Genomic DNA, 27,205 nt, shown 5'->3' with positions numbered 1-27,205 from the left:
TAAAAGCTAACATTTTAATCACAAATAATTTTTGATAATTAGTATCAAAAACAAAATCAAAAGAATACACAAAATATTTTGTCTCCGCAGTATTCGAGTCCCTTCTAAAGCTGTTGGGAGATCATCAACCCCACAAATTTTCATATTTCAGTCTCTGTTTTTGCAAACAGAAGATTGTAGGACAGGATGTGAAGTTCACATACAGAAAGATGTCTATGAAGCATCGCCTAGACATCAACTATAACAATCAAACTCTATTTACAGAGGACACGGCAGTGGACGTCTGCCGGACGTTCAGAAGTTCTCAAGCAGTTCCATAATCCTCTTCTGCTCGCTTTCTTTAAATTCTTCACTCTTGCCGTCACCAATGCTTTCTGCATATTCTGAAACACGGGAGAGAAAAATGTTTTAGTCATTTAGATTACTTTCATTTGCACCACAAGACCTGCCAAAAAACCCGTCCTAATGCCGTCTCAATGGACGGTGTGCATCTTGAATTATAAAAAAATCAAAGTGAGAATTTGTATCCCTGAAAGTATTCTTAAAAAAATAAGTCACACATCTCTCGACTGCCCACAAGAGTTTATTTTCAATCCCTTCTTCATGAGCTTGGCTGATTTATAAAATCTCTGTCTGGGGTTTGAGGTACTGGGATTTGGAAGCACCCTCCCTTAAACACACGAGAAAGCTTTAAGAGCGTTTTGCGTTTGATGTGTGCCGTGGAGAGTGTGCGCTTGATCGTATCGGCTGTTTTGATTGAGGTCCGGCTATTTCAGGACACTCCAGTTTCCAGTAACCTGCAGCGACTGGAACAGTGCCCAAGAACCCAAAGAGCTGCAGGCTTTTACCATAAAGACAACATACGCCAAGGACCAGATTTTTATCACCCTTCTGGACTAATGTGATTAAGCCAACATTTCACAATCTGTGTCAATGTGCTTGATCTCTATACAACACAGTAAGGCCATTTATCTTTGATGTAGGAAATCCTTTGGCATCTGTTTTATGTGTGTTGTTTGTGCGAGGGTAAATAAACGTTAAGACCGCGTGTGTGCGCTTTAGAAATGCGTTGGCATGTGGCAGGCGTGGAAAGGTAGACATGATCTTGGATTAGCTCCTAAACCCTTCTGAAAGCCCAGGGACAGAGAATCAAACCCAATGAAAAATAAATAAATAAATCAATAAGATGGTTAAGGAAAAAAGCAAAGCGCCACGTTGAGACACAGGCACGAGGGCTGGAAAAGTGGCGGCAGTAACACAGGGAGGGATTGTGATTGTCTGTGTGCTGGACGATTTGAGGGGGATTATCCATTATGAGCTCAAAGATGCTGAAAACTTCCTCCTGCTCCCCGGCACACAGAGCTCAAGGTCACACACAAAACAGAATGACACGCTACTGTACGTGTGAGTCATAGAACCGGCCTCGGAGCGCTGTGGAGTCTGTAGGCGTTTACTTTTCTGAATATCTGCAGTAAAACATATGATTGTATGACATATCACTTATTGCTCCCTGAATTCTTTGTAAATCGCTTTGGATAAAAGCGTCTCCTAAATAACTCAATTTAAAATGTAAACATCATCACTACCTAACACAGAACCTCAATCCTTGTGTTGAAAAAAAGTCAGGCTTTACATATGAAATCTGGACAAAATAGGGTTTATGCCAAACGTCACATGCAGAACCAGAAAACAAGTCTCATCACATCAGGTTTAATGCCACAGGTCAGACTTGTTCGTTCAGAGGGTCGTAAGAAAATGAGTGAAACCTTTTCCTCAAAGGTTTCTGTTCCGAGAGACAAATTAGCAACCGAAGATGATCAAAATCAATGCCCATCATATAAACAGCGATTCCTCTCAAATTTCTCATGTAACATGTCTATCTTTCTTGTTTTTGCACTTCTCTGGCAGCACATGTACAGAAGCATGTGAAACCTGCGGGCGAGGTACCCGGGCCAAACGATGAAGGTCTGACACGGTCACAGCTGCTGCGGAAGCCAGGTGAAAATTTCAATTTCTCATCTCAGTCGCAGCAGCCCTGCGGGAGGTAGAGGTCCTCCTCACCCCAGCAGATCACACAAGACCAATCCCAGAGTATCCCAGATCTCCGGCTCATATTAGACCAATCACACAAACGCAAAACTATACAATACACAAAAAGCCTGAGGGGGAAAATCACACGTGCCAAATCCAAACTAATATTTGGACTGTAATATGAAATCCTTTTTAACGTCAAATGCTTTTAACTGCAAATTTATGAACCCACCCGCATGTCGCTTGAAAATAATGGACTGATTGATCCCGAACACAAAAAAGGTTATCAAAAAATCGGAAGCCGCTCTTCTTTGATGATCTTTGGATCGCAGGATTTAATCTAGAACACTACACAAAAACTGTATATATTTTAACCTTTTAAGAAGGACAGCCACTGGAACAACAAAGATTTCAATCTAGAATGTTCTCAACCAGTGAGTCATGATCCAAAACCCAAACAAACCTGACAGGTGACAGTGCCATGAACAACACTCACTCAATCAGCTTGAAAAAGAGAAAAACACTTCACTGACATTTTGTTGCTGAAACAGAAAGTTGCACAATCAAGTAAAGTCATTTTGGCACAAATTATTTCTTCACTTGACAGAAGCCATTTATATACTTCACATGCACTCATGCTGGAAAGATTTTAAAACACTTGAATTGGAATTATATAAAAACAGCTGTAAAAATTTGTGGGAAAACGTGATCAAAACAAAATCAGAAATCAAAGCAATTTGAAGGTTGGGTCCGGTGGGAATAATAAACCTCGACGATATATGCAAATAAACAAATAAGTGTGTGTTGTGGCATTCAAATTAATAACTGAAAAAAAAAGAAATAGCACAACAATACTAAAGAAATAAATAATGAAATGACAAAAGCACAAAACAAAACTGCTAAATACTAAACTAAAATTACCATTAAAAAATATTAAGAACAAGCTTAAAATATAAATAAAACTAAAACTCTTGGTTTGATCTCAAGAAATATTTCGCTCAATTTTCGTAAAAGAAATACTTTTGCATTGTGTTCGCTTGCCACTTGAAAACTGCAGCAAATTTCTTTCCCGCCTTTGGCATAAGTGTGCCCTGAAAATCAAACCCATAACCTCTGTGATACTTGATCAAGAGGAACGCAGAAGGCAAAACTGAAATAGAAATGGCTCTTAAGTCACGGTTAGCTCAAATTAACAACGCGTGTTTCAACACCCTCTGTCGCCCTCTCGAAATGAGCAGCACAGGAAACACGCACAGCGCGTTCTTAACCTTTCCAGACGGCTGTTTTCATCTCCAGCCGCAGTGACAGCGGAGTTCAGGAGAACATCCCCCACACTGATGAATCATTTATGATCACTGAACACGAGCGGGAACACGATTTAACAAGCTGACCATTTCTGAGGACGAAGAGCAGAAAAAAGAAACAGCCTCTGTGTTTTACACATGTGGTTCAGGAAAGAAATCATGAGCTACAGATAACCTCCAGCAATCAGACACCATATCTCTCCACCTACAGCTGCACAACACTACTAAAACAAATAATATCTACACTCAATAATAACATAAGTAATACGCTGTAGATTTACACCTTCAAATGTAAAATATTCAAATCGCAGCGATTTTAACGGTCGAATCATCTCAAAAATGTGTTGAATACAACATACTCAGAATGAGACGGCACTTGACCACACGAAACTCCCTCCAGATAGCTCACTCTTCGCTAGACTTTAATAAAAATGATCAACAGCGTTCTTCCCGTGAGAAATATCGGCGGCGGTATGAAAGAATGAGAGAAAAGTCAGCGCAAAGCAGAGAGAGAAAGAGCCGTCAGGACTTAATCAAGACGCTCCGGGCGGAAAAGTGTGTGAAGCCCAACAGGCAATATTGGTCTGGAGAGAGAAGCGATGGATGGGAAGAGTGAAATATTCTGAGAACACAGACAGAGGGAATCTGCCTCCGAGCTCTGTGGTGTGTGTTTGTGTGTGTGGATCGCCTGCAGATGTGTGTGTTCTCTGGAAACAGCTTTACACAATTCACCTGATACTGCCACGCTGCTTTTCTGGCCTTATTTATCTGTGAAATGTTTGTTGTTTTAAGTGAAAGAGCTGGGGGTTGTAATTATTGACAGATCATCGCCCAGGACAATTAACTGAGCCAGTGTTTACTCATTTGGAGATTATTGGCATCAGCGTGTTTCTGCCTTAAAGTGCATGTTTGGTTTTTCAATATTTTAGAGTAAATACAGTCTACAATCATTTCATCTAGCATTATCACATTGTACAAAAAACTTATATAAAAAAAAAAGTGTATATAATATTAATATATATAGTTGTGGCCGAAATGGCATATCTGACGGTTCAATTAAGCATACAAATATGAAGAATTCATCTGTAAAAATCTAACAAATAAATTGTGTTTTTTTTATTGTGCATTCTCATATCAATCAAACTGCAGTCTGGTTGTTTTGATTAATGTATAATAACGCAAAAAATATATATAATAATAATACAGCCAACTAACACATCAAAACACAATGAATAAACTCTGGTCTTATGAAGTAAACTTGGTAAATAAGTAAATTATTGGAAAATATTAAGGTAAAGAAAGTGTATCAGGAAATTTGGGTTTTATTCCAATATAACAAAAAGTGCAGTGATAAACAAAAGCTCGTGCTTTTGTTTATAAATCAAACTCAACAACGTTTTATCAGTTATAAATGTTTTGTTGATTCTTTGTTATTTCTAACTGAAGCAATCATTCTCCTCTTGATAATAAGTTTTGATCGTGTTGCCAAACTTCTTTAATTTTGAACAACATGCATGCATCTTCATAGCCATACAATTCTAGCTTTTGTCATTAGAAAAACATCAAATATCTTCAATTCTTAAAAAACCTACATGTAATACTAATTTTAACCTAAGGAGGCAGCCATGTTCTTTTACATTCGATGGCGTAAACAGTAATCGGATCTTGAGTTAATAAAAGGTGCTGTAGGATAATATATATAATATATAATGCTAAAATAATAAGGAAAGAAACTAAAGACGAGATTTGGTGTATTTTCATACATTTAATATTGTTTGTCAGAAACAACACAAACATGCATATTAATAACAAAGATCATTTCGAATTTGTTGTTATATACACAATGTTTTAGCCATTATACAATGCATTTTGTCCAGATTTTGACTTTTTGGCTAACGTTATTGTCTTCTCTCTCTCGGTCATTAGCTGACAGGGGCTAATATTCACATCTGATCTAATACAGAATAAATAACCAAACCGCAAGCATCTTATTATTGTGTTTATCAGTATATTCTCATAATGTATAAAGTATATGATTATGGCGGATGCTGATGTCTTTAATAGTCTGAAAGGCGGTAGTTTAAAGCGATGATTTAATGCACTTTTACCTTGAACAGAGGCTATCTGATACTGAACGTGTTCTTCTTTTATGGCAGGCAGGCTGTCTTGTGTCAAGAGGACATACCGCCACCTGCTGCCCCTGTGTGTTTATATATCTGATCTTATGTTTGACGTCTCATATATTTACTGTTATATATGGAAAACGTGTGTTTTTTGCTGTATCCAAAAAGATCAGGTTTAGATTGCAACCATTTGACGTCACAGATTTTGACTCAAAAAATGGCGGCTTCAGAGTAAAGATATTGTTTTTAAGTTTATGAATACTGTGACAGTTACACTGGTTATTTTATTTCACATTTATAAAGTCAATATAGTATATTAGTTAATACACTAAGCCATACATCGCTATATACCCAAGGTTCCCTTAATAATATATATGAATCACATTGAGTCACATTTCCACAGTCACAACTGTCTATATTCACAATGTGTTGAGTATTCTTACCTCTCATGATATGACGGACAACTTTGACAGATCCTCCTCTGAGATTAAGAATCTGATGAATCCTCTGCTGTAACTATATAAAACAAACACACACATCGTTCAGCATGTACAAGAAAGTTTCCATCACATGATCTCTGACCGTGTGTGTGTGTGGGTGTACCTGAGGAACGCCAGCGCTGCAGATCTCCACCATGATGTAACAGATGAGCTGAAGAACGAAGAGTCCGGCGTCCAGCCTGCGGAGATAAAACTCATCATCCATACTGTCATCGATAATCTCACCCCGACGCACCATATCCTGAAACACAGTAAAGAGGAAATCACCGTCAGAAATGTTTGATTTAACCTATCATGAAGCAAATAACTGGACTGACATTCAGACAATTCATCAAATGTGAATGAATTGCATTATAATTAATGAATGTTACGTCGTTATGGCATCAATACACAAACCGCTTCACATTAAATAAAACAAATCTGTCATTATTTATTCACCCTCGTGTCATTCAAAGCCTGTGAAACACAAAAGAAGAAACTCTCAAGAAAAACTAAACATTATAAAATCCTAATATTATAAAATGAATAGCTCAGATTTCCACATTCAAAGACTTTGAAACATAAACACCTGACCGTGAACAACATTTCCTCATCATAGGTTGTGCCAGCGAACCGTTCTCAGATCAGTATAAAAGGGTTAGATGCACTCAGAGCTTTTAGCTTTTCAACCTGCTACCAAATCTAAAGGGACGGTGACGCTTGCCATTTGTTGTGAGCCATAATTGCAGCGCTTGACAGTGGAGTCTCTCCAGGGATCCGAATCTTTTCAAGCGCAAAGCGCTGGCAAGCACACGCGTGTGAGCTCTGTGCTGAATACAGTTTAACACAAAGAGTTGTGCAGAAACAGCAGACTGGTGCAGAGCGCTCAGAAACACAAAACGCCAGCTCGGATAGACATGAGGCTTTCAACCGACTCCTGTGAGCGACATACACCATATACTGGGGAAAAAACATTGATTCGGCTGACTGTTTACCATTTGTAGAAATATAATTGGTAACAATGTTTTTTTTTTAATAGGGATAAAACCAAGGCTAATATAAAAAATGAAGAAGTGTTATTTAATAGTAGAACATAGTGAGTCTGTTTTGACAAAAGAAGATATTTTGAGAAATGTCTCAGTGGTTTTGTGTTCATACAATGGAAGTCAATGGAGTTCAGTGTTGTTCGGTTGTCAACATTCTTCAAATTGTTGTCTGGAGACGAAAGAAAATCATACTGGTTTGAAATGACATGATGAATAAATAACATTTTTATTTTAGGATGAATTAACACTTTACATCCGTCAAGATCTTATAGTGTATGAATGCGGATTTCAGGCTGATTTTAATCACTTGCATGTGTTAATCCCGACTATGCATTATATCAACAAAACATCATCACAGATGTCAGATGAGGACGCTTCAATCTTATGCACACATTATTCTGGTCTCGTAACAGAGGAACAGCCACCGGCGAGTCAATTACATCACTGCAAATAACACGCGCCTTCACCTCCGGGACACGGAGTGATTTTTAGTCACTTCCCGTCGGGAAACTGCAGGCTGGTACAGGTGCTGATATGACATCCTGAAGAAAGCCGTGCGAGACCCATGATTCAGACCCGGGAGGCTGAATTAATCCAAGCGGTCCCTGCCAACACGTGATCTCGCGGCGTGAACGTGCGCGTGTCGCCGCAGTGAAACAGAAGATGAGAAAAGCAAGCGCAGACCGTTGACTGAATGTGATGGGGGTTTTATGGGGTTCTGTGTTTAGGAAATGCAATTCGGTGAGAATTTGTAGCTGTTGTTAACCGGTAAAAAGCAGACGGGACGGGGTTGGCACGCACGCTCTGAGGGCTCCGCTACGGGTGATATAGTTTTATGGTGCTAGAGGAAGGCTCAGCACTGGTGCGTTCAGCTGGCAGCCTGCAAACAAGAGAAGACATTTCCCGACTCATAATCCCGTCACTGCTTCTGAGACGAGATTTATAGGACGAAGAAGACATAGAAACAGGCTGAGATGGGGTAGATGTGTACATGAAACACATACACAAACACACATCTGAAATGAATAACAAATGCAGGATATTTACAATAGTATTTACACCATTAAATAAAGGTATAGCTCATACAAAAACAACAATTCTGTCATCATTTAGTAATGTGGTTGTAAATCTGTATGTGACTCTTCAATCCGATTAACACAAAAGAAGATATTTTAAGAAATGTCATACAATGGAAGTCAATGGAGTTTAGCATCCTTCAAAATATCTAAGAAGATATCTAAAACTGATTTTTTTGGGTGAACTATCCATTCAAGCAAATAATAAGGTGAGTTAAATATTGCAATGATTTAATGTATTTTATGTGGTCATCATGTTTCATAAGGAGTGTGTCATTATGCTAGACGAAGTATAAATAATAAGGTGAGTAAATAAGATTACTTTCTGTAAATTCACTCAGCTACAATATATGTTTGGTTGATATATGGTTTACGGTTATTAGACCAAACATTACAATATACATTTTTTTCTTTTTAACAACATGATCACAGCGAGAGCCAGGTTTAGTTATTCAAAGATAAAACAGAATAAAGGATTTTTCTTAAGGTTTCTTCAATTGGATTGATTAATTCTACAGTTAGATTGTCTTTAGATATGTAACCCATCTCTGCGTGAAACAGAATAACCATGTAAACCGTTCGCACACATTAGGATGGAGGAGACGTGCGCTGCAGGAGTCTGCATCGATGCCCACATCACATACTCACAATACACACGCCAATATCACCACAGGCACACACACCGAGAGCAATATCCCCTTTACACATGTGAATCAACGCTTATAAAACAAAACATTTCACATCATCGAGTCCAGAAACCAGCCTTCAACATGACCACTGAAATAAGTTACATTGCTATAATATTTGTTTTTACCAACCACATATCCAAAGTTCAGATGACAACAGTGAGCATTGATAAACACAGAACATCATCATTGCGTTAACATTTAAATCTGAAGTTATATTTGGAAGCAGCCGTGTAAAATCAAAGCCAAACTCAAGACTTCACAGAAGACGGATTTGAGATATCAACACGTGAATCTTAAATGAAAACTGGGCCCAAACCGTCTCAATGAACCCGAGCAAACACGCAGCGTTGAGGTTTTGTTGGGTTAAAGAGTCATGACGTGCAGGGGCTGATGGGATACGGACAACAGTGACAGATCAGTGTTTAACTGTTAAAGGTCCAGCAGTGAACCTGCAGGTCTCACGGTGAGGTTTTATCTTCTCCCTTACAGAAGAGATAATGCCACTCATACACGCATGTGTCTTACGTGTTTCTCTCCTTCTATCCTCTTGTCTGCGAGCTGCACGGCTTCCAGGTACTTAAAATGCAGCTCCATCAGTCTGTCGACCTGCAGCGGGAGAGAGAACCAGAGCAGATGAGCGCATCATACGTTCGTGGAGAACTTCACATTCTCACACACTACATCCAGTTTTTTGGTGCGGTGGTTGGGAAGTATATATTATTCATATAAATATTGATAGTGCACATCTATATATATATATAGTTATATTTGCGGGTCACAAACCATAGTGACCACATCACGAATAGGAGAGAAATATAGACCTTATTTAAATACTTTTTGAAATATGATATCTGAAATCAATGAGGATGAAACATCCGACATGTTTAATGCGATTTGTGATACAGTAAGTCGTGAAACAATATAATAAAGTTAAATATGAAATAAAAAAGCTCTTGTTACAGTGACCACTTCAGTCAGTGGTATATTAACCCTCACAGTCCTTAACAATTCCATTTGAAACAAACTGTTTAAGCCTACCTTGGCTTTCCTATTCAGATTCCTACTTGTTGATGGGAAACTAACATGTTGACATTGTCCAGATGAAGACGTGCACAGGAGCGCAAATTAATAGATGTCTATCCGCAAGCGCAGCAAAACCTGCACGCGCTCCGACACGAAGCAACCGCGTCATAGCCAGTTTTTAATTAATGTATCGGTTCATTTATTTAAAAGATCCATTGCAGATCCTGCAGAATAACCTTGGTTTGGCCATTAAAACGGATATGTGTGCCAATAATTTCTGTGTTAATGTAAAAAATTTAAAATAAAACCATCCACAAACTAAAGGCTACACACAGCAATCCTTTTGCAACTCATTTTTTAATGCACTTTATATTTGGCCGTGAAGTGCACTACTCCACCACCGTCATGGAACTTTTCTACCACGGTGGTGCGGTTGTCACAGCCCTATATACAACACAAGCATTGATAGTGCACATCTACTTGAGGAAAGAAAAGCCTCCACACAATAAAGTCTTCGTGTTATTTAAAGACGAGCGGAAACGTTTGTCATCTTCTTTCTGACACTTTCTGTGACAATCTAAAGACAAGCAGAAGTGTTGTATGATGGCCATATGGCCAACATCGTTCAGCTCGTGAAACTACCCATAATGCACTGCTCTTGTCAGAGTGATGAAACAAGGCCCAGCAGGACTGTGAGGGTTATTTTAAGAGTAGTGACTGCTGAGCGATAGCAGCTCTGTAGAACGACACTCGTGATCATCCAGGTGATGTATGGAGACTAAAGGAGACATAAGACACTGTGTGTGGCGTATCACAAACAGATGGATGGGACTAAACCACATATGAGCCGAGACACGCTTTAATACTAATGCCTGACTGATGAGAGGGAGAGAGAGAGTAGGGATGGATGGAGGAAGGAAACGATGGGTAAAGAAAGGGAGGGAGGGATAATAGAAAGAAGAAAGGAAGGAAGAAATGGATGGACAGATAAGAAGAGGTAGGAAGGAAGAGGAGAGGAAAACGGAAGAAAGGAAAGATGTGGGAAAAGAGAAAAATAACTAATAGAAGGAAGGAAGATATTGAGGATGAAGGTAAATGATAGACAGATGAAGGATGGAATAAAGAAAGGAAGAACAGAAGGAAGGAATGACTGAAAAAATGAAAGGAGAGGTGGAAGAGATTGAGGAAGAAAGGAAGGAATTGAAGTCCATCCAAGATGTGGGTGGCATTGTATTATCAAGAATATATATATATGAAGACATCGAGTTGAATTAATGGAAGTCAAATCAATGAACCTCAAAAACGCTACTACATTCAGCACTAAAGTAATCCCTGCACCATTCCAATCGCATTCATGTGCCCCGGGCACTTACAAGGGCAGATCCTTTGAAGCTCAAGTTCTGGAGGGAGAGAAACAGGTGTTTTCTGTGATTTTAAGTAAAACAACACAGTTTTTCCCTGATCTGAGACAGTTCATGTGGTGTATCCTTCCTGCAGTTCATCTCAAGCGCCCTATCGACTGCATGTGGCTGTAGATTGCCGACTATAACGTTGTAAATAACATTACGTTTCTCGGACAGACCGATCAGAAGGCTTTATAAGACGTCATTGAATGTAGCAGCGTTTGGGACTTTCAAAGATGTGGCGTTTCCGTACGTGCAGTTCTTATAGTCTCTCCACTTATTTGAAATGTCAAGGCGGGCCAGATAAAGATGATCGGTGGGCAGCATTGGGTCTATGGTTTCTCAGTAAAATTCAACTTGCAAAATAACTTCAATTAACCTTCTTCACAAATTAAAGTGTATTTTCTGACCAATACATATAAAATAAATGAGTCCATATAACAATTGATTTAAAGTCAATGTTTATTTGTAGATCATAAGGATCATCTGTTTATTTTCATTTGTGTGATAATAAAGATTAAGTATAGAGAGAGCGTCTATGATCTTTATGATATCTCAACATAAAGCCCGCTCTCTCTCTCTCTCTCTCTCTCTCTCTCTCGCTCGCTGCTTATAGCAGCACAGAATATTGAAGTACCGCCGTCATCCGTCTTATTTTTACCTTCTCGCAGTCGTTCTCCGTGAACTTGCTCAGAAGACGACTTCTCTGCTGCCCTTTGAGGTTCCTCAACAGTGAGGCGATGATGGAACAAACATGCTCTTGAGAGAAAGAAGAGAAAGGATTTAGCACCAGTGTCCCTCGTTCATATGAAATGTGCAGCTGTAAGCGGGACGTGACAAAGACACCGCGATGTGAAACCATGAAGTCTGAACACAGACTGCTCTGAGATTACAATCCCTCACCAGCTTCAGACTTTCCCTCGTCTGAGAGATTTCGGGGGATTTTTGTCAGTCCTGATCAAAACCGCCGCAGCGATGACAGAATCTCTGCATTTAAATGCCTCAGAGACTTTCAACGAGTGCAGACACAAACCTCAGAAAAATCCGTACCGTTTGCTAAAGTTCCTCTACGGCTCTCAGAGCGAGCGATGCTGCCGCATTAATAACCTGCTGTTACAGCGAGAACATTCATGCTTTTGTTACACAACAGAAAAAGAAACTATGATAGTACAAGCCAGAATACATTTTCAACAAATACATATATTTATAAACATCACTTTAATGCTACAAATGAATTGGCTGGTTGAGGATTGGTGGATTCATGCATAATTCATCTGTAAAAGGTTTTAAAATGCAGCTCATCCAATCAGAAGTCAGAACTGTAGAGAAAGACACAATAATTAACTGAAAGATTAAACACAAAAAGAAGTTGAATGTGCGCAGTATCTGTTAAGAGGTTGTGAGTGTGTTAGTTAAGCGCCGCAGATGGAAACTGTGCCGTTGCTCTGAAAGCTTTAATGAAAGTGAAGTGCATGAAAGTGTTCGTCTGCTTCACAAACACATTAATGTAGAAGCATTAGAGCAGAAACGACACACGACAATGACAGAAATCTCACGTCTCTTCTTCTTCTCAATGTGAAAAAGTTGGATTAAAGTCTATATTAAAGAAGCGATGGGATCTCAATTATTTCATCTATTACATAAACTATAATGCATATCGTCGCTGTCCTTCTGAAACCTTGGATGTGCAAATTCACAGTTTTTCAGAAAATAGAAAGAACACGTTACTTTTTAAATGATTACATAGTAATACTCAAATTGATCCGATATTTGCAAAACCCAATGACAAACATAAAGGAGGAGTAATAATAATGCTTTATAAATACAAATCTGAAAATATGCAGATTCAAGGTTTAAACTAGTACAGAAAAACAAAGCAAGGACAAAGGAAAATCAAACACACAAAGGAAAGAGAGAAGGTGCATCAATAAAGAAAATCTGAAAAACGCCAATGACCAATAAATAAATGAATCAAAATAAATAAATGAATGGATAAAAAAGAAAGGAATGAAAGTGCAACAAGGAATACAAAGACAGACAGGACATGTGAATGAAAGAGCAGTAAGTAGTAAAAGACAGACAGACAAGCTACATAGATAAATAAATACAAATACAATATACTGAAAACATTTAAAATAATAAAAAAGCAACAAGGACAGTTCAGAGACAGGTTTTCTGATTTCAATCTTTACTATTTCCAGGTATGTGTTTGGGTAAAATGATCAATTTTGTTTCATTCTGTGAACTACTAACAATTTGACCAAATTTCAAATAAAAATTCTATCTGCATTTATTGCCGAAAATGCAGTAAACAATGAAAACAACAGAGAAGATGCTGTGTGCGTTTCAGACCTCAAACACTGCAAAGAAAACTAGTTCAGATTCCCTTTTAAACAACACACAATGCATTTGGAAAAGCACACACATTTTTCTGATGTGTTCACCTGGATTCTCATCATGCTGTCAGTCTTTCTCATTGCTGTTTGATGACTTTGTCACTCCTGAAGTTTGATTTTGTGGAAATTCAATAAACACTGGACTGGAACGACCACGATATATTCAGAAATGAAGTTTTGAAATGAGAATTCAGAAAGGGCTCTAGAAATGTTGCGCGGCTGTACATATAAATGACCCGTCGCCTGACGTCCTTCACCTGTTTCCAGTCTCCGCACACACACACACACTTCAGCGTCGGTGCTAATCAGTGAATATGTGAGTGTCTGAAGTTTGTGACGGCTATAACAGCGCATGCATATGAAAAGAAAAATAAATATTGAACTGCTATCTCATACAAGCCCTCACAAGCAATAATCAGTGAGCCTTGATAAAACAATTTAATTTGGCCTTGGCTCTCGCCGCCTCTGAATACAAATGAGACTCCTTCAGTTGAAGCATCGGTCCATGAGCACACGCCGGCATCTCTTAACAAACACATTACGCATTCTAATGCAGCGGGTGCGCATTAATCAACACGCTCCAACAGGAAGCGCTTGGTCAGCACCGCCGTGTCACGGGTCTTCAAGGCGACTCCGGGGAGCACGGCCACTAGCAGAAGAAAAGTGAAGCGTTATTAGCGGCGGTATAAAGTGTCTGGAGGTGAGCAATACAGCCACAGGGACACGAGAGAGGGAAGAGGTCTGAGATAAGTGCCTTATCTTCCAGCGCTGCCCCGGGAAAGCTTTTGTCATCATTATACACAGGAAAGACTCGGACTACCCAACACCATTACTCCACGTCGCCATGGCAACGGGAGGAAAGTCCATTGGCTGGCTGGTCGTAAACGCAGCGGGGCCGCCAACCGGGTGCAATAATCTTTGTGGGATTAGACAGGGGTCAGTCAGTGTGGTGCACGGCGCAAATAACATTTCTGAAGGACAATCCATAAGAGAGAGAGTTGTTTAAAAAAAACTATTACTAGATAGCGCACATATCAATGCCCCTGCACTTATCTGAGTGTGCACTTTAATGTCCCCTACACTTTTCAGAATGCTAGCATTAACATTCCCTTTACAGTTTTTATAGCGCTTCAATATCACCTGCATTCTTTTAACTGAACCTCAATGTACATACACACTTCAGAGTGCTCACTTTAATGTTCCCTACACTCCTCGCGTGTTCACTTTAAATGCTGTACTTCTCACAGTGAATGTGGTACACTCTAAATGGATTTGACCCTTTAAAGCACCCTGATGTCACAGGTGATGTTCCTCCACTAGCATGTGCACTAGCTCATCTGTAGCGTCAAGCCGAGGCACTTTTCTTACCAATTGTTAAAGAAAAGCGGATTATCACATTATCAACACGCAAAATCTGCAGAAAAGAAAGTGCTAATTTTCAATAATGAATCCATTAGCGAAACCTCAGAGACGAGGAGAACAATGCCCCCATTCCAACTTTCATTTCCAACAGAAGAATTAACAGAGCTCTGGAGATCAGCGCAATTACACCAGAGCTTCTGATCCAATTTAACAAAGCAATTCAAGCACTTACCGCAATTATGACGTGTCCGGTAGAGATTAAGAAGCACTTAAAAGACAATCATTAGCAGTAAATGAACTGCTGCGTCTCCCTCCCCGATCATCTGAAATCACATTCCGCCGATCTCGAGACGCTGCTGAGATGACGACGCAAATCGTCTTAACATTCTTACAACCCTCGTGAGAACTGATATTAGCTTCTGGAGCACAAGACATTTGGTCAAACCGCTGGAGTAATTCAGTGCCCAGAATCCCCTGCGCTGACTGATCACAGATCAGACAAACAGAACTGTGTCAATATCTACAACAACCAATACATGAGTCTAAAGACGGTCTGTCTTTGATTATGATATAACAATTTATTTTATATTTATATTTTATTATATTTATTATATAAAATGAAAACTACTCAACAGTTATTGATGCTTTACGGAGGTCTAACGGAAGTTAAGTTTGGGCCGATCAAGTGTAGAATTAAATCGCCATTAAAAATGATTAATCGCATCCAGAAAGGTTTGTGTTTACATAATGCATGTCTGTGTACTGTGCATTATACTCTTATTATAAATATAAAGACATACAAATACATGCATGTATTTAATAATAAAATATTAAAATAATGTGTATATATATATATAAATGGTCTCAATTATTGTTAAAATATATTAAAAACTGCTCAGTATTTTCTAAATATGTACATGTATGCTTTTAAAGATATATTATGTAAACACAAACTTTTATTCTATATACGATTAATCGCGATTAATCGTTTGACAGCCCTTTTACAACGCAAAAAAACAAAATGGAAGAAACCTCAAAACCTTCAGTGACACCAGAGATGCTTCTCTAGACTAACTGAACGCTTTTTCTTTATACTGGTGAAGTTTAAAGCTATGAAATCTGGCAGATGTATATCGTGGTGAAAACACAAGTTCAAAGTTCACCGTGACTGTGAAGCAAACATTCAGCGTGTCACGACTTCTTCACTCCTTCCATCGCACACACATCATTAACTCAAACTCCCCCCGACGATCTCTCTCGCTTTCATAATTATTCTGCTGAAAGAAGAATTGACGCAGTAGATTCAGATTGTATTTGGCCACAGATCTCTTGTGTAAATTCTAACTAAAGTGTTTATATTCCTCAACAAAAGACTCAGCGGGACACAATATATCATCGCTCTGTAAATCTCTGCGACGTCGGCAAACACAAAGAGCTTATCCTAATGAACCGATTTCCAATGCAAATGTAAGTCGAGTACATTTCAGAAGGGATTTTAACGTGATCAAATGAAATTTTACGATTGGCCGTAAGAACTGAGCTTTTAAAACTCTGTTTGTCGTGAAAAGCGATAATGAATTAATCTCTTCATAAAGACAAGTTCTTCACACGCGCTTCATGAATTAAGAAGAGAACAACCACGGCTGACGCTTGAGTAATCTCACAGTAACCATATTTCCCACGAGCACGACAGAACGCAAGCGTGTTTCTTTAGACAACAAACCAAAACAATTTAAGAAGGAAAAACCTAATCCGTTTCCAAACAAATTTGCTGAGGTCGAACAAATGGAGCTTCGGGAAAGTTGAACAAAACCCGACCAGCTTTTACACTGTTAAATGCAGTGTTATAGTTCTTCATGAGTCTGATTTTCATCATTCAGACGGAGACAGCGGGCCGCGGGTTAATTAATTCTGCCTCCCCGATGATCGACAGATGTCACATCCCACTTTCGTCACGCTTGACTGAACAGTGACATCTGATCGTTCAACAGTCTGTGCCGCTAAACCTCTTAAGACGGTCCCCGGCTCAGGTGATCAACAACACCATCTCTCTCTCTCTCTTTTATTCTCTCTCTCCGTGTCTCTCATCGATAACCATTTATCGTCCGATACCGATATGGCCGATAATTTATCGTGCATCCCTAATACTTACTCTTACATATTTCACACACTACACATTTACTATACAACAGTATGCAAGGTAAGGAATAATGCGTAGATTAAAAGAAGTAAAACTAAATAGGATCTCTCACTCCCCCCCTCTCCTATTCTCTCTCTTTTCTCATCTTTCTTTCTCCATATAAAGTAGGTGAAAATCAGTATGTCCGAAACCTCAGTATGCAAAAAACACAGCAGGCAAGAAATACCCAGATGACCTACGGTTTCCATTGAATGGACACTTATCTTTCCCATGATCCCAAGTTAATCAAATAAGAAATAGCGGAAACCTTTAAGGCAGATGTCCATCTTAAAAGGTAAGTACATGTTGTCAATAAACCATAGGTCAAAGGGCATAGGGGTCACATGATGCAGTATGTCTGAAATGTATTTATACGGCTCGACGTAGTGTTTTAACGGTCGATAGGTAGGTACTTATTCAAATTCGGTACATACTGTCACGGTATGGAATTTTGAATCCAGCTTCTGTCTCTTTAAATATAGAATTTTCAATGTAAAGATATTTTATAGGTACAATATTAATAAGGCAATACACACGAAAATAAGGTGGAGTAAGGTGCTAAATGAAGGATGAAATATAAAATATATAGATATAAAAAATGGTCTCTCTCTCATTCTCTCTGTGGTGTTCTCATTCTAGGGTTTTAATAAGCATTAAGGATGGTGTGAGGATACGCGGTGACTAAACAACACCAGCAGCTGCAGTTTAACTCCCTGTGGAATAAACCACAGACTGTAAATAATGGAGGAGAAAAAGATATTACTGTGAACTCCATGTGATATTACACTGCCCGCATGTGTGTGTGTGTGTGCTGCTAATTGAGCAACTCCACCGAACTAAATCCATTTTTAAGAGAGTAAAAGTGCTGAGGGAAAAAACATTGCAGGAAAAAGAGAGAACATGAAAGGAAAAGAGAGAAATGACTGGACGTGCATGAAACCAAACAGAGCGTTTGTGTTGGTCATAAAGACCGCTGCTTTCACGGGGAAATAAAAACACCTCATCTAAGATTAAAGACAACGTGATATTTAATGTAACTCTATATACTGTCTTAATACACTCTTGCTGGTTTCATAAATGGACTTTATCTTAAAGCTATCGCGCATCAAATTGATCATTTCTGAACTAAGACTACACGTGACAACCAAAAGCAAACATATTTAGACATTTTCAAAAGAAAATATTGCAAAAAAGATATAAACAGGCACATTTAAAACATGCACAAGCGATTCATATTTAAGGTTGAGGTAAACAAACCTTCATGGTCCTTGTCCGATATCCCGACTTTCTTCATCTTCTTAGGCGTTTTCATAAACAGAGGGAATATGGTTCTGAGACCCAGGATGTCCACAAACTTGTGACAGTTATCAGAACCCTCCGGACCGATCATGGCGTAGTCCAGAACCTTCAGTGCACTGACCCGAGACACCTTCTTCTCCCTGGACAGAGACCATGAAGAATAAAACCAAAAAGTGTGTTCAGTATACAAGCTAGTCTCCGTTTACATGCAGTCAAAGAAGTCTTTCTTTTATTTAGACAGGAAATCAACACACCCATCACAAACAACACAGAAATATACGACCGGTGTTAAAGGATGAGGGGAAGGAAAAGTGGAAAATGAAAGGAAAGTTTCAATGTAGTTTATAAAAGAACAACCAGTCGGTCCTTAGTTCAAAGAGTTCAAGGTCTACAAGAAGAAAACATTCATAAATAGCAAAATGAAGAAAACAAAGAATTAAAGGTTGAGATGAGGCTTGTGACATGTTCATGATTTAGAAGAGGGATTTACATGTCTGAAATGAGATATTGATTCAGCGTCACGATTATAGATCATGTGCTATGACATCACACGGGCAGAATACCGGTTTCAAGGTATACCGAGGTTTGAAAGAGGCAAGGTATCAAAACCGCAAACTGTGATACCGTTACTAAGGTATGACCTGTGTTTACACCAAAATAAATCATTCAATATTTGTTGTTTACGACTCCTATATATATATTTGTATATATGACAAAAACACATTTTTTTGAAAGAATATTGTAAACTTAATTTGCTTTATTTTTTCCTGACAAACAATATGTTGGCTAAAATAAAATGCATCGTGTCCAGTTGAAAAGTAGTTGTTTGTATACGCAGACATTTGAAAATAACATGCAATACATGGTACTTTTGCGTAAGGTTATCATACCGCCAAAACACCATACCGTAAAACATCTACCTGAGCATGAGGTTCATAAGCTGAAGCCCCTCCCCCCTCAGGAAACGATCACGATTGGCTGGAAGCATGAGACAGGAACAGAGCGCATCAAACAAGTTCTCCATCATTTCCTGTTCCTCCGCTGTGGACGGATTGTGACGTTTAAACACCTGTGAGAAAAATGATAACAGGTCAAACTTGCGCCTGCACCGAAAGCGTGTCAGCAACGTTAAACTGCTCCAAAAAGCCCAGGATGATAATTTCAACTTTCTAGATAAGATGTCAGAAATCAAAAGTTTAAGAGAACAGGAATCACTTTTACTGTATAATAAACTCAGCGTTATACAGTAGCTTCAACTGTGAACATTAGTTGAGTTTCTCTTGCCGTCCACGTACAGCGCCTGTCACTCACACGTCTGCATTAGACGCCAGCTGCATATACAGGCCGTAGACAGCCTGCCTGAACACTAGAGTTTATAAGAGTGCGCGAGCGAGAGAGAGAGAGAGAGAACATCTTACTGAAAGCTGCTGCAGTAGAACGTCAATACCGTCTATTTCTCCCAACAGCTCCCTGGTTTCTGCGAGAGAAAAAGATAAATGTGTGAGCTCAATGCACTAATAATAGGAGAGCGAGAATGAAAGAGAGACAGAGAGAGAAAAGATGATGAATGTTAGAGCTCAGTGCACTAATAATGGAGAGAGAGAGAGAGAGAGATGGGTGTGATAAGATCTGCTATTGAGATCAGAACAACCGACCAAAAGAAATATTTACACACCAGAGCACAAGAAAACCAATACAACCCACAGTAGGTGCGATAACACGGAGCATTGTAATCGGTTTAAAAGTCCAAACCGCATGAAAAGGCTTATTATGGTTATTTATTCCTTTTCTCATCCGCTTGACAGGACATGTAAACACTTGATCAGTTTTACAGAATTTTACCAAACACGTACTGAATTTGAATAAGTACCTATCGGCCGATAAAACAGTATGTTCTATATAATATGAATGGGAGTAATATGAATACATTCGGACATGCTGAATCTGCCATGTTTAATGGTCATGTGACCCGTACGCTCTTTGACCTATGATGTATTAACAACAACCTACACGTGAGCGTTGATTAAAAACACGAGAAATTCATTTATTGGCACTGACATAAAACCGGACGTACGTTTTCCACTATATTTATTTGATTTACTTTGAAGTTTAACCGTTGCTCAGTGGCATTATGGGACAGATAAATGACCATCCGATCCACACTCATGAATTTCGGCGATAGTAAATCATCCAGGTATTTCTGACCTACTGTTTTTGCAAACTGAGGTTTCGGACATATTATTGGTAACTCATCCTCACTTTCTCCTACGTTATAGTATGGAAGTAGGCGATTTCAGTGACACAGCTCGGGAAATCTGCGTATGTGCAATGACATCTAAATGATGATTTTGAGATGAACTTTTCAATTAAAAGCTCAAATCTTATCGGTCAGTTAGTCTTTACGTCCTGCACAACAAACTTGGAAAGTAAGCCCTCAAGAAAAAAAGTGATAAATGTTACTGTATTGTGCAGGTCTTGTTAATGCTGTAAAATTTTAACTCAACAACACAAGAGCCCAGCTTTCCTAATGCATTATAGGAGCATTCTAAATGCGTTATAATTCAGACATAAAAACCTAATAATATTATTGTCAAACATAAAACAAGACTTAACATTTGTCCGCTCATACGATGTAGTAAGATATTATGCAATGAAATGAGATTTACATTATAACTATGGTAACTATGAAGAGTTCCTCACGTGTCATGAATCATCACACAAAATGATCAGATGATATAAGATATAATGTTTGCTATAAGGCATTATGCATGCATTATAAATCAAAGTTTTCTTCCATATTCTCAACATTAAAGAAACGGTTCGCCTTCAAAATGAATATTCTGTCATCATTTATTCACCCCGTCATTTTAAATCTGAGCGGTTTTCATTCTTCTGCAGAACATACTCAAAAAATGATATTTTGAAAAATGTTGGTAACCAAAAACCGTTGCTCCCCATTGCCTTCTAATACACGGAAACAAAACCATTGCAAGTCAATGGGGACCAACAGCGTTCAGTTACCGACCTTTCTCAAAAGATCTTCTTTTGTGTTGTTCTGCAGAAGAAAGGCGTGAAAATAACGACAGAAATTGCATTTTGCAGGGGAACTATCCCTTAAAGTTCAATTTGTAATAAATCCAGAAAAACATCCAATAAAGCACAGTCAGTATTCATGAAGTGTTTAACTTACTGTCGTTGTTTTGCAGTAGGATGGCCAGTATTTCACTGCAGTACAGCTTATTGGCATCAAAAGGCATCTTCGCCTGTTCGGAGAGAAACAAGGAACGGTTGATTTCTATTGGTTTGGCACTTGTCAATCTGTGTGCCGTGTTTCTATTGTGAGCGTAGTTGTCGCTGCGCTGGATTCCTCCGGTCTTCAGGGAACATTAAGACTCAAAGCACAACAGCATGAAGCTCTTATTCCAGTTGAAATCGCAGGAGAATTACACCTCACATGGAGCAAAACTGTGAATTACAACAGCATGCCTACAGCTCAATCTCAAATTCTGGGTTAAATCCCTTATTATGAACGGACAACTTCACACAAAATGGGATTCATGTTTTTACCATCGTCTCGATTTCGTTTGTCCATATTTAAAAACCGTATAGATTGAGTGATTCTGTATTTCTATTGATCAACATCACAGAAGACAAAAAACTTGTCGGGAACGTCTGTGAACGTCTTACCTTGATTCTCTTTAACAGCCACTGCATTAGACCCTGCTGGGCCGCTTCTGTGCACAGACCGGGCCGAAACTCGGCCATGTTCTCGATCACCGCTGCCAGAGAGAGAGAGAGAGAGAGTTTGCTCCATGCTTGTAAGACACACAGTTTCATGAATTCGCATGAATGTGACCCAGTTTTGAAAGAGTCTGCTTCACCTAGTTGCCATGATAACTGATGCAGACAAACCTCCAAACACATTCATGCTTAAAAACCAGGTCTATGAAGTTGATATCTGCGAAGAACGTTCGTGCTGCATTGATCAAATGTCTAAAGAACAACAGCGGATATACTTCATTTTGATTTTATGAAATGCATTTTGATTTGTACAGTAAGGATCTGAAGAGACAGACAGACAGACAGACAGACAGACAGACAGAGACAGACAGACAGAGAGACAGACAGACAGAGAGACAGACAGAGACACAGAGAGACAGACAGAGACACAGAGAGACAGACAGAGACACAGAGAGACAGACAGAGACACAGAGAGACAGACAGAGACACAGAGAGACAGACAGAGACACAGACAGAGACACAGAGAGACAGACAGACAGAGACACAGAGAGACAGACAGACAGAGAGACAGACAGAGACACAGAGAGACAGACAGACAGAGACACAGAGAGACAGACAGAGACACAGAGAGACAGACAGAGACACAGAGAGACTGACAGACAGACAGACAGAGAGACAGACAGAGACACAGAGAGACAGACAGACAGAGAGACAGACAGAGACACAGAGAGACAGACAGACAGAGACACAGAGAGACAGACAGAGACACAGAGAGACAGACATACAGAGAGACAGACAGACAGAGACACAGAGAGACAGACAGAGACACAGAGAGACAGACAGAGACACAGAGAGACTGACAGACAGACAGACAGACAGAGACACAGAGAGACAGACAGACAGACAGACAGACAGAGAGACAGACAGAGACACAGAGAGACAGACAGACAGAGACACAGAGAGACAGACAGAGACACAGAGAGACAGACAGAAACACAGAGAGACTGACAGACAGAGACACAGAGAGACAGACAGACAGACAGACACACAGAGAGACAGACAGACAGACAGAGACACAGAGAGAGAGAGAGAGTACAGAACAACTGGAAGGAGAGATTGAATCGGGGAGTGAGATATTGAGGAAATGTGTCATATAAATGCGTTCAGTCATTAATCTCTCTCTTCAAATCCAAAGTGTGTATGTGTGTTTTACCTAAAGTGTTGTAAACTCCATCAGCCTCCTCCTTTACAGTCTCATCCAGACGCTCCATATTCTGCACCATGAGAGCTACGACCTGACCCTCCAGCTAACACACACAAACAAACATGTTAAACAAACGCTTACACATGGCTGCACTGTGTTTAAAAAGCTTTTCTTTAACAATGAGTGAATCAAAAATGAGTGTTTTAAACTGAATCTCAGGAATGATTCTGAAATAAACGTTGGGGGAGAGTATCAAGCTCAGAAATACTACGTCGTACGTCCATCTTGTTTTTTGACAAGTTGACCGAGTGAAATCGGAGGTAACATGCCATTACATGCATTCTGACTTATCAACAGTGTTAAACGTGCCGCTTCTCGTGCTTAACATGGTCAACTTCTTAAAATCGAGTTGTATGAAGTAGAATTTCTGTGCTCGGTTCACTCCGCCAGGGTTCAAAGAGGTTTCCGAAAGTTTTTTCCAACATGGATTCCCATTTCGTAACGAGGGTTCTTAATAACTTATTGGACAATTCTCCCTGAAAAGCACACCCACGTGTCATCCAGTGAGAGATAGAGCACGCCCATCAATGCCGCTTCATGCTTAAACGTGGATATAACGCTGGATTGTGAGATGGTTTGAAACTGATAGATGACGCGGTCTCGGTGCTAAAATATGCCGGTCATGAACTGCACACGGGTAAGTCAATCTAAGTCATATGTCTGTCGTTTGTTGGCATTCGGTGCGTGTACGTGCCTAATGTAAACAACACAGACTTATAGTGAATCATTGCGATGATGTGTTGTGCACTCGTGCTGTAGTTCCGTTCCCCTGCAGCAGCGTGTCTGTATACATTTTGCAATTTGATCAAACTAAATACTCTTCAAAGAAACAAAGTATGCAGTACTACTGTATAGGTACTCAAGATGAATATGAGACTTAAATGCAGCACAGCAACATTTACATTTATTTATTTATCAGATGCTTTTTTGCAAAGTGATTTAAAATAAGAAAGCATTTAACAATTTATCATTTAGGAAAACATTCAAGCGATGACTAAATGAACAGATTTACGAACCAGACAAAATGAACCAGACTTGCTCAACACACATTTGTTATTCAACGCATCTCGATTACCCAGAATTCTGCATTACTGAGCACATAGGTTGTGATTTAGATTACAGTTACACAGACTTGGGAATGTACAGAAACTTAAAATCTATACGGCATAAATCATAAATCTCTGCGTCTGATGGAATAAGCTTTTTTAATAACAGTGATGTTAGCACCTCTCTCTCTCTCTCTCTCTCTCAGACTAATAAACAGCTGAATCTCACACACAGTGAATCGTGTCAATAATGCCGACGGCGTGTGACCCGCTAACACTCGTGAATCAGCCGGCAGCTCCTCAAACATCACAGACTTTATTTCTCATTATTAATAAATATGATTGATATAAACACTCACCAGAGCATCGATGAGCACCTCTGCTCCCTCCTCGCTCTCGTGAAGTGTGTCGATGTCTGTCAGTTCCTGCAGGAGATCCACCACGGCAATGCTGATATGTGTCTCATGTTAAGTACTTACTGACAGTTCACAAAGATATAATGTTTCTTTATTTTAAAAGATCATTCTGAAAGAGGATTCAATGACATATGAGCTGGATAGAGACATGTAAACGCTAAGAACGGTGTCGCGGATTATCGTTTGAATCTGTCGCTCAGGATATCAGTGTTGTCATGACTGAGGAGACCCAGCAGAGATTGAACCGCGTTCAGCTCCACCAGCAGATGGTACAACTCTGGAATCGTAGCGATGACGTGCATCTCCTGGATAATGTCATTCAGGTCGAGCTCCGCCTCCATGAACCTGGCACAGGACGACAGGAAGCGAGGTCATCATTGCGGGCCACAATGCAAGTATGAATCGTTTGCTAACATCCCTGATACTCACTTCTCGGGGTTGTCTGGAAACTTAATCCTCAGCTCCTGGTTTTTGTACGATCTCTTCTCAAAAGTCAAGATCATTTTCTTCACAGTGCCCTCATCCACCGGCTCCCCCTGTCAACACACAACAAATCACGAGGTCAAAGGTCAGATCGTTTACTTAAAGTAAACCTGTGCTCGCACGTTCTCACCTCGGGATCTTCTCCATCCTGATCCATCAGGTTTTCCAGAATCTTGTCCCCATCTCCTCCTCTCTGCTCTTCACTGTCAAATCCAGCCTTGGCTGTAAGGCGTCCAGCGTCCCGACCCGACGTCTTCTGTTTGGTTCTGGACTCCTCTTTGCTGTTCTCATCTCGGGATCTCTTTGCACCTCTGTCAGGCTGAAAGAGAACAGATAACATGATTGTAAGCGTGGGACGAGATCAAAGGGGTCCATTTCAACAACAGATGCAGAATAAGACTCAACTAAAAGACATCCGCACAGTGTCAGGCTCCATCGTTAATGTTTTCATCAGTATGTTTTATTTAAGTTTGTACGTTATTCTACAGGACAGACATTGTTATAAACACAAAGACTTGAATCACTCAAATCACATTTTTTTTTTTTCATTCTTAAACCATGCCGTACTCCAAATCCGTGTTTAAACCATGCCGTGTTAAACCAAATACTAAGAGATCATTTTAACTCATCATTTCATATATCAAATTATTCTGTGTTCAAGTAGCATCTTCAATCTTCCAGCAATCACATGTGTCAAAAAAAATTTGACAACATGCTAATAGCAACATATCAATACAATGGATTTCTGAACATGCACAATTTCTACGGCGAGCTGTGTAAATATATACCATGGTATATAGAGAATATGAAGAAGCTGACGTCACGCCCTATGTTGCAGTGGCGCCGCCATCTTGGGAGGATCATGCTCCACAGCTATAATAGTTTTGATATGTACAGTTTCTTGTTTTGTTTGATATATTGAGAAATCGAAAGTGAGAGAACCTTTGGCTTTTCCAGAACGACTCCTAGTAAAGTTTATAACACAGCAAGACCGATCAACCATAGTTATGTTTCTCAATCGAACAATAAAAACAAAACATTAAATTGAACGCACTAGCAGCGACCCCCCAAGATGGCGCAACATTCTACACGGCGTGATGTAGCATCACATTCTCCATTTCAACAGTTCTCTGAAAAAAATTGAGCAAAGTCTTCTTACAAAGTCATTTTGTATTTTGACATCACGGGAGAGCAATTTAAGTCAAGATACATTCACTTTGCAATATACAATAACACACAACGTTGCGCATTTATAAAAGTCAAAGAAACACCAAGCAACGAAATCATACATCGACCTTCATAATATCACAAAAATCCAGCGCGCGTCTTAATAATCAGACTCAAGTGTTTGTTCATATATGAATGATTCAAGTTTTCATAACATTGCCACTTGCAGCAGAACAGATGACATAAAGCACCAGCAGCTCACAGAAACATTACAGCCCAACATTACCTGATAGTTCAACAGCTCACCCACATCCATGATAAACGATGAGTGTATTTAATCTCTCAAAACAACAATATTTCAATAAAGTGTGTGAGTACAAAACACGCTTGTGAGGTCACTTGCGGTCTGTTCTTTACGCGCGTGAACCGCGCGGCACGCACGCGCGCAGAGACTCACCGGCGACACCTGCAGCCGCGGAGGGCGAACAGCACGCGATGATATGATGCATTACAGACTGTAAAGAGAACTTCCAGACAATTAAACACATTCCCTTTATTTAAGTAAATGAAGAAAGTTGAATATGGATACCAAAATGCATCCTGGGATTTAAACATTTTCAATAATGTTGCATTTATTGTTTGCATTTGATTGATGTTTTCTAATGTAAGACAATGTCA

General features: G+C 39.5%; 1 protein-coding gene across 1 annotated transcript; it reads right to left on the bottom strand.

The window, feature by feature from the left end:
* On the bottom strand, nt 1–27,003 carry ctnnbl1 (catenin, beta like 1). Its single transcript, XM_079477428.1, has 16 exons — nt 26,814–27,003; nt 25,491–25,679; nt 25,307–25,413; nt 25,083–25,222; nt 24,821–24,918; nt 23,365–23,458; nt 22,098–22,189; nt 21,601–21,673; nt 19,829–19,887; nt 19,331–19,479; nt 18,369–18,550; nt 11,836–11,933; nt 9,274–9,354; nt 6,062–6,199; nt 5,902–5,974; nt 1–383 (listed from the first exon to the last, which is right to left on the bottom strand). Exons 1-16 carry the CDS (start codon nt 26,841–26,843, stop codon nt 295–297), a joined length of 1,692 nt encoding a protein of 563 aa, XP_079333554.1. The 5' UTR covers nt 26,844–27,003; the 3' UTR covers nt 1–294.
* Between the last annotated feature and the right edge of the window lie 202 nt (nt 27,004–27,205).

This window comes from Barbatula barbatula (genome assembly GCF_947034865.1).
Source record: "Barbatula barbatula genome assembly, chromosome: 17".
NCBI lineage: Eukaryota > Metazoa > Chordata > Actinopteri > Cypriniformes > Nemacheilidae > Barbatula > Barbatula barbatula.
Note: the sequence above shows the minus strand (reverse complement) of the source record. Positions and strands in the feature narration are given on the sequence as shown.